Source organism: Biomphalaria glabrata, chromosome 6, assembly GCF_947242115.1.
Source record: "Biomphalaria glabrata chromosome 6, xgBioGlab47.1, whole genome shotgun sequence".
Classification (NCBI taxonomy): Eukaryota; Metazoa; Mollusca; class Gastropoda; family Planorbidae; genus Biomphalaria; species Biomphalaria glabrata.
In genome coordinates this window covers 20640053-20649157 of record NC_074716.1, presented here as the reverse complement: position 1 = coordinate 20649157, position 9105 = coordinate 20640053, and the positions used below count along the sequence as shown (strand labels likewise).

The window sequence follows — 9105 nt, the reverse complement described above, 5'->3', positions numbered from 1 at the left end:
TCTTCATAGAAAACTTTTTCGAAAGGTGAAAATCGCCAATATAGATCTATATATATCTATCTCTATATATATTTTGTTTTCAAAAATTAAAATAAGTGAAAAACTTCTAATAGAGTTTTAAAAATCTAAATGTCAAAATAATATGACTATGCTGCACTATGCATTTTTGTATAGAAAGTTTGGTCATGATCCTCCTCAAATAATCTAGAATCTAGATACTTGCTTATTTTATCGTGCAACGATATTGTATATAAGTGTAGGCCTAACTTTTACAATTTTAAAAATCATTTGTTTAAAACTCGACAACTAGACTCTATATTTCTTTAAATAGCAATTAAAAAAATGACCAGCATTTATTTTTGGAAAAAAATCATATTTTTTGTAGATTTATTCTAGACTAGACTTTTCTAGTTTCTTGTTCTTATTAGTCTAATTACAGACGTCATTTCAAACGAGAAAATCGTGAAGAATTGTCAAAATGAATAAGTTATATAGATCTACATGACAAAATGATACATTTCTCTTAAAATTTGAAAATTCAAATGTTGTAGATCTAATATTTTATGTTTTACAAAATAAAAAAGAATTCGTCCTTTTGAAGGTTGTTACATCTCTACTTATTTGGCAACGATTATTCCGCTAAAATTGTTTAATAAAATTGCGGATCTTTTCTTTCAAGTTTTGTTTTCTTTTAAACAAGTCCAAATCTATTCCGATATTAGTCAATCATTTTTATCATTTGAAATTACCCTAAATAGATCTAGTTTACCAACCAATTAATGGTTATTTATTGTTGACAGTAAAAAATGAGTAACACCAGTGACTGACCCTGTTGCTTGACAGTAGACTTGAGACTACTCAGGACACTAGTGACTAGTCTTGTCTACAGAGTAACAGACTATACTTCATTACTTGACTATACTAGAATCTATATAGATGATTAGATCTACTTAATAGAGTGCTATAGACTAGTATAGACTAATAAGAGTCACCATAGACTTACAGACCTAAAGCTAAATCTATATACCTATATTATAGAGTCTATAATTACTATAGTTAGACTATAGTGTCACTATAGTAATAGAGATCTAGACTAATTATTTTTAAATTTCAAATATCTACATAAAATAATGCATACAGAAATGTCTGGAGATGAAATGGTTGGTCACATTTTGCTAAATTATATTTAGATTAAGGGCTATTTATTTAAAACTCAATTTAAATTTATAATAAGTAGATCTCTAGAAATAATCTACATGACTACAATGATTGATGAGGCTAAATGAGCTGTTGAAAACTACTAGATATTTAGACTCTATTTATTCTGTGTGGCATTTTACATCTCGAAAGATAATCTTTTCCCTTTGCAACTTCTTGTTTGACTAAAGAGGCCAATCCTTGATACACAGCTGCGGTCACAGGTTGGGCATATATGTAATCAATTGTAATCACTAGGCATTTTCACCCTTCTTTCTGCTGCTGTTGTGTATGGCCTGCAATCTGAGACCCTTCCTTTATGCTCTCTCTCCATATGGATCTATCCAGTGCCACTTTTTTCCCAGCTGTTAGTGGCGATTTTGAAGAGCTTCATGTCGCGTTTGCATACATCCGTATACCGTAAAAGTGGGCGACCAGCGTCTCTCCTGCCTTCTATTAGATTGCCATACAGAATGTCTTGTGGAAATCGACCTACTAGCATTCTACAAACATGGCTAAGCCAGCCAAGGCATCTGCTGCTGATAACAGAGCAGATGTCCTGGCACCCTGCTCTTCGTAGCACTACAGGGGTGCTTGGGTGCATAACACTATTTATAGATTAAGTAGATCCTATGAATATCAACTAATATTGTAATTCTTTCTTATCTTCTTAATCTAGAAAGTTTAAATTGAGTTAGTGAATCAAGGTATAGAAAAATATAGATCTAGATCTAGTCAATCTTGAACTAGAAAATCTAGATTATATATATATATATATATATATATAAATCCAAATATGCAAATATGGCTGCCTGGTCATGCAGTTTGCTCGCTGGACTGTCGTTTGGATTTATCGATGGTCCCGGGTTCAAACCCTGCCCAAGTTGGTGGGCTGAGAGAGGGATACTAGAAAGAAAGGGTGTTAAAATGGGGTATAATGCAGAAGGGTACTGATGGTAGATAACTACTACAGGGGTGCTTGGAAGCACAGCACTAACATCACATAATTTCCTTTTGGGATGAGTTGTGCCACCATGCAAAGACCTTGCAACTCTACTAACCTGAAGTTCTGTATCCCTAAATAAAATGTGTGTTTATATAAAAGACACACAGTATTCAGGTGCTTGTAATACAAGAAATGTTTTTAATTTATTTATTAGGAGCAAAATAATCACACCCAATGTGAGCCAATTAGCCAGACAAGATATATATATGCAAGATTTTATACCATTGTATTACCTATAAATCTAGCTTGAGTAGAGTAAGTGTTCTAGCTGTCCACTGGTATAAAAACATATCTTTCTTGGTTTAAAATCTCAAAATCTATATTCTTATGTAACACAAATCCCAGTCCTTAAGCTTTCTAAGGCTATATTTTACATTTTATATAATTACAAACAGTTTATTATAGTAATTGTATCATTTTTTTGAAGAAACGTTTGTGATATATGTTAGGCTCATGCTCAAAACTTCTGTACTTCCCAAGAGAAATAAAGTAACTGATGAGATGAATATCATGTAATCTTGAAATCTGTTGTCAACATTACATTATTTAATGAAATTCAAATTTAATTATTGATAGCAATATTAAAATATAATTTGTAGGCCCTAACAAATTATTTTTTGTTAATTGGGGTTAGGGAAATTTCAAATTTCTATTATTCATTCTTTGGTATCTGAAAATATACAAGTTGAAAAGTCCTTTTAAAAATAATATAAAAATTCACATTGTAAAATTCTTTTTAAAAATTTACTATCAAGATCTATTGTGCTTTACAATTTATAGGATGAAGTGTCAAGTACAACAAGCACGAAAGAAGAAGAATCACGGAGTGAAACTCCTACTTTTCGATCACGTAATGGAATAAGAAGTAAACGCCACCTGAAAAAATGTAAATTGCAGTTCAAGTGTACCAATTATTTGAAGGTTACATTTTCTTTCAATATAACTAAAGAATAATCATAAATTATGTCTTTTTTTAAAACACGCTATTGAAATCTAGTTAAAATACATTCATTAAAAAATTGTTGAGGTCTAGTTTTTAGTTTCACCATATGCACTGTCTTTTTACCATATGCACTGTCTTTTCATCATTTGCATTGTCTTATGTGTATCTCTTGAAAGATTATGTTTTTAACCAGGAAATTTTTTAATTAGCCTATGCACACAAGTATCTTTACACTAAAAAATCAAAGGAGACTTTCTTTGCTTGAATATGTCATCTGCATGTGAAGGTGGAATAATTTCCAAGGGCTGTCCAATATCAACTTATTTACTAAGGACTACTTTTATCCCTGAAAGTATGTGGGAGGAAATTGCCTTAGATCAGAATGCATGGAAACAGACTGTGTGTGCTGGTATGAACTTGGCTGAGAACAAAAGGACAGAAGCAGCATTAAACCCTAAGACATGCATCAACTGTGGCAAAATTTGCAAGTCCAGGATTGGCCTGTTAAAAGTCTCAGCAGATTCTGTCCTAATTCATGGAGAAGCAATCAACACCACTAATTCACACATATCTGTACATGTGTAAGACAGCAGGAGCCATATCTATACTTCTAGATCACCTTTGAATCATGTTCTAACAGATTGCTATCAGCATCCACAATTTAAAGACACATGAGTATTTGTACCTGGTGTGTGTTTAAACACATGAGTATTTGTACCTGGTGTGTTATTTAAAGACATGAGTATTTGTACCTGGTGTGTGTTTAAAGACACATGAGTATTTGTACCTGGTGTGTGTTTAAACACATGAGTATTTGTACCTGGTGTGTTGTTTAAAGACACATGAGTATTTGTACCTGGTGTGTGTTTAAAGACATGAGTATTTGTACCTGGTGTGTGTTCAAACACATGAGTATTTGTACCTGGTGTGTTGTTTAAATACACATGAGTATTTGTACCTGGTGTGTTGTTTAAAGACACATGAGTATTTGTACCTGGTGTGTTGTTTAAAGACATGAGTATTTGTACCTGGTGTGTGTTTAAACACATGAGTATTTGTACCTGGTGTGTTATTTAAAGACATGAGTATTTGTACCTGGTGTGTGTTTAAAGACACATGAGTATTTGTACCTGGTGTGTGTTTAAACACATGAGTATTTGTACCTGGTGTGTTGTTTAAAGACACATGAGTATTTGTACCTGGTGTGTGTTTAAAGACATGAGTATTTGTACCTGGTGTGTGTTCAAACACATGAGTATTTGTACCTGGTGTGTTGTTTAAAGACATGAGTATTTGTACCTGGTGTGTTGTTTAAAGACACATGAGTATTTGTACCTGGTGTGTTGTTTAAAGACATGAGTATTTGTACCTGGTGTGTGTTTAAAGACATGAGTATTTGTACCTGGTGTGTTGTTTAAAGACACATGAGTATTTGTACCTTGTGTGTTGTTTAAAGACATGAGTATTTGTACCTGGTGTGTGTTTAAAGACATGAGTATTTGTACCTGGTGTGTGTTTAAAGACATGAGTATTTGTACCTGGTGTGTGTTTAAAGACATGAGTATTTGTACCTGGTGTGTGTTTAAAGACATGAGTATTTGTACCTGGTGTGTGTTTAAAGACATGAGTATTTGTACCTGGTGTGTGTTTAAAGACACATGAGTATTTGTACCTGGTGTGTGTTTAAAGACATGAGTATTTGTACCTGGTGTGTGTTTAAAGACATGAGTATTTGTACCTGGTGTGTGTTTAAAGACATGAGTATTTGTACCTGGTGTGTGTTTAAAGACATGAGTATTTGTACCTGGTGTGTGTTTAAAGACACATGAGTATTTGTACCTGGTGTGTGTTTAAAGACATGAGTATTTGTACCTGGTGTTGTTTAAAGACATGAGTATTTGTACCTGGTGTGTGTTTAAAGACATATGAGTATTTGTACCTGGTGTGTTGTTTAAAGACATGAGTATTTGTACCTGGTGTGTGTTTAAAGACACATGAGTATTTGTACCTGGTGTGTGTTTAAAGACATGAGTATTTGTACCTGGTGTGTGTTTAAAGACACATGAGTATTTGTACCTGGTGTGTGTTTAAAGACATGAGTATTTGTACCTGGTGTTGTTTAAAGACATGAGTATTTGTACCTGGTGTGTGTTTAAAGACACATGAGTATTTGTACCTGGTGTGTTGTTTAAAGACATGAGTATTTGTACCTGGTGTGTGTTTAAAGACATGAGTATTTGTACCTGGTGTGTTGTTTGTAGAGGGTTGATCTGGGGAATAATTAATTGGTTAGCATGCTGCAAAGTACTAAATTATTTATCACAGAAATAGGTGAACTCTTGTTCATTCACCTGCTCAAAGAGGATAATTTTCTTACTTCATCTCCCTTCATGCTGTAGGTAGTACTCTTTGATTTGGGCTGTGATTTGCATCTTTGTTAGGAAATACATATGGATACTTAAATGTCAAAAATGCAATATTTGTGTTGTCTCATTTATTCATCAGTTTGATTATCTCCCTTTATGGAAGCAAATCTTCATACATCACCCAATCAAAAATGTATATTTGTAAGACAGCAGGATATATATATATATATTTGTTGATTTGTTAGATTTTGAAATGTACTCCAGTGTTATATTGCTAACATCCAGGAAGACCATGGTCAACCTCTGTTTGGAATACAGATCAACCTTTTGATGAAAGAAACAGATCCTGTTTTATTTGCCACAGTCGGTCACAACAGAGTAAGTCTACTATTGTTTTGTTTAAACTTTTTGTATGGCTTTTCTAAATTTCTGTTTAAATTGATAAATATTTGATTCTAACCTGTTGATCAACTTTAACCTTTATAGTATTTATTTACAGTACTATTATTTTCATGATTATCTTATGAATTTCTTTCACAATTTCTAAACTTGATAGATTGAAATTTTATTTAAAATTTAAAATTTTTCTGCTTAATTGTTCTGGAACAAAGATTTGCAAACAAAACCACTCTGTTTTACTTGTATGAATTGTTGCCATTGGACAAGTTGTTAGTGTTCTAAAAATAAACATTTTTCAGGTCACAATTTATGAATGCCATGATGGAGGGAGAATCAAATTGCTTCAGTCCTATGCTGATCCAAGTGTATCCTTTAAATCTTCTTTTTTGTTTCTTTTTGCCTTCTTGGTGTTTAGTAAATAAAAGCAAGAAAAATATGTTTTAGCAATCAATGGGAAATTTTTCAACTATAAAATTAAAAATGATCATTATTTACACAATTTAAGGTGTAAGCAAAGCAGGTTCATTTGTTTTGGCACAAAAAAAAAGATTATTTTTCCTAAATTCTTGTTGAAGACAAATGAAAACTTTTATTGCTGTGCATGGTCCTTTGATGAAGCTACAGGGCAGCCAATACTGGCAGTTGCTGGAGTGAGGGGAATCATTAGAATCATCAGTCCCACTGTTGGACTTTGCATAAAGGTTAATAGAAAAAAGTGACAAAACTTGTCATTGAAATTACATACAATACATATTGCTACCAGCTTGAAGGTTATGCAGAATTCTTGATGATATTGCTACCAGCTTGAAGGTTATGCAGAACTCTTGATGATATTGCTGGCATCATACAACCCAATCTTATATACATCTCAGTATTTTTGACCACATGTTGACTGGCTAGTATATAATCAGGACTGACTTTGGCATTGGAGCTGTGAAGATAGCAGTCTGATCAATGTAAAGATGTGACTACTTGGTGCATATTTTAAGTTTTGTTGACAAATTACTGTTTATACTTAATATAATGTATGATATTTCTCAACAAAGATTATCAACAAATATAAGGAACATAACAAAAGGAACTGGACTTATTAATTTCTTTATAATAAGAGCGTACCAAACAATCCAATACTTCATATTAATTTCATATTAGGTAGTATATAATATAATATATTGTATTGATATTAGTATTTTAGTAGTAGGATTTAATGCACTTTATAATTCAATTTGTGTATTTTTTCATAGCAATTTGTGGGCCATGGCAATGCAGTAAATGAGTTAAAATTTAAACCAAAAGACTACAATATTTTACTTTCAGTCAGCAAAGGTACAGTTTATAGTTTGCAATTTGCTTTTACTTAAGTTTTAGCTTTTTGAGATTATGGGCAAGTAAACATTTAATTTTTGGTAGATCTACTTTAACTATTCTATTTGTTACCAATTTTTTTCTTTTTGTAAAGATCATGACCTACGACTGTGGAATGTAAAAACTGGAGTTTGTGCAGTGATATTAGGAGGTGTAGATGGACACAGAGATGAGGTGCTCAGTGCTGTAAGTCTGGGGTATCCAATTAAACCTTAAACCCACATACAGTTATAGAATTATTCATTGTTTTTTTTTTTTTTTGAGTTGAACATAAAAAGTTTTTTTTCTACAGGATTTCTATTTAAGTGGAAGCAAAATTGTGTCCTGTGGGATGGACCACTCTCTCAAAATTTGGAACCTTGAAAAAGCTGACATCAAGAAAGCTTTACAAGAGTCTCATTATTATACCACATCAAAACAAGATGAGTATGTGTAGACCATTATTTCTTGGCATTTTTCATGTTGTTTCAGTTCATTACATTAGCTTTTATTAACTGCTCATTTTTTACTCGATTGTATTTATTTACAAGGCTAGAAAAGAAAATACTGCCTTTAAGATACATTGTTGTTTTTTTTAACCTTTCTTTATCAGGCCTTTCCCAACTGAATACTGTCACTTCCCAGAATTCTCCACTAGAGATATTCATAGAAACTATGTTGATTGTGTCAGATGGTTGGGAAATCTTGTTTTGTCAAAGGTACACAAGACAGTGTTGTGTTTATTTGATCAACATATATCTAGTATGTTCAGCCACTCTTGTTTTAGTGTTACATCTTTAGTCACTCAGTGTGTATAAAGTTTCTCAGAATTGTAGTGTTTAATCATGTGGAGTCTATTAGTCCTTTTAGTTGAATTGTGTTCTTTACCTTCAGTCATGTGAGAACTGTATAGTGTGTTGGAGACCAGGCAGTTCTCAGGATGCAGTCAAGATCAGAACAGATGAGAAAGAAAGTGTTTGGATATTACATAGATTTGAATATAAAGAATGTGAGATCTGGTACATGAGATTTTCACTGGACTACAATTTACAGGTAAGTGGTTCTCTACCATTCTTCTTTGTCCTAAAGGGGTATTACTTAGTATAAAATGTCTTTCCATTATATTTTCAATATTAAAGACTAAGCAATACTATGCTCCTAATAACATTTGAATATATCTACTCAACTTTATTGAAAATACTTTAGACTTGGGTAACTTAATCACAGGGGTAACTTAATCACAGCTACTTTCAACTAAGTCTTGATAGAATGATTACATTTTTTTAGAGTAATTTAGTTCTCATATCTTCAATGTTCTCTAGATGATGGCTCTAGGGAATCAAGTTGGCCACATATTTGTTTGGGACCTAGAAGTAGATGATCCAACTCAGACAAAGTAAGTGAATGAAAGAGAAACTTCTCTTTGAGTTGTAACATTTAGATGCACCCACAATTCAAACAGATTGATGTATTTTAAAAAGATCATTGATGCTAGTTCTTATTAAATGTCATAACAGTGGTTTGTAAAAAGCTATTTATATTGACTATAAATGTTGACTTTCAACAGATTCACCAAATTGTCTCATCATAAGTGTAACACAGCAATCCGCCAAACAGCTTTCTCTAAAGATGGTAATATCTTGTTGGCTGTTAGTGATGATGGTAGTATATGGCGATGGGATCGCATTAAATGATTGTCATTGGACCAATTATGTCTAATATGATCTGAACAGTTTTGTTTTTTTTAATGACACTGTAGCATTAATAAACATAATTGTTTTGTACTGTTAATTGAAATAAACTCTTCATGCAATAAAATCTTTAGAATTCAAATGTTTTATGTGAAAGAA

General features: G+C 32.4%; 1 protein-coding gene across 4 annotated transcripts; it reads left to right on the top strand.

Moving 5' to 3' along the window:
• Nucleotides 1-635: 635 nt before the first annotated feature.
• On the top strand, nucleotides 636-9075 carry LOC106059918 (polycomb protein EED-like). Of its 4 annotated transcripts, none has more exons than XM_013217624.2 (13): nucleotides 636-721; nucleotides 1141-1160; nucleotides 2984-3124; nucleotides 5798-5890; nucleotides 6211-6276; nucleotides 6487-6612; nucleotides 7156-7237; nucleotides 7371-7462; nucleotides 7569-7702; nucleotides 7869-7974; nucleotides 8150-8308; nucleotides 8578-8651; nucleotides 8823-9075. In XM_013217624.2, the coding sequence occupies exons 2-13, from the start codon at nucleotides 1143-1145 to the stop codon at nucleotides 8947-8949; spliced, it is 1218 nt and encodes a 405-aa protein (XP_013073078.2). In that variant the 5' UTR covers nucleotides 636-721; nucleotides 1141-1142; the 3' UTR covers nucleotides 8950-9075. The 4 variants fall into 4 exon arrangements, with proteins under 4 accessions (XP_013073078.2, XP_013073077.2, XP_055889087.1 ...); XM_013217623.2 differs by having other exon boundaries at nucleotides 647-890; XM_056033113.1 differs by having other exon boundaries at nucleotides 682-699.
• The last annotated feature ends 30 nt before the right edge of the window (nucleotides 9076-9105 follow it).

What these genes read in the sequence shown, in the direction of transcription:
- LOC106059918 (XM_056033112.1), top strand. Translation starts at nt 1,131, where the DNA reads ATGCATACAGAAATGTCTGGAGATGAAATG. An exon ending in AGTCCTATGCTGATCCAAGT is followed by an intron (nt 6,277 to 6,486) that starts GTATCCTTTAAA and finishes TTCTTGTTGAAG; the next exon opens with ACAAATGAAAACTTTTATTG. An exon ending in TTTACTTTCAGTCAGCAAAG is followed by an intron (nt 7,238 to 7,370) that starts GTACAGTTTATA and finishes CTTTTTGTAAAG; the next exon opens with ATCATGACCTACGACTGTGG.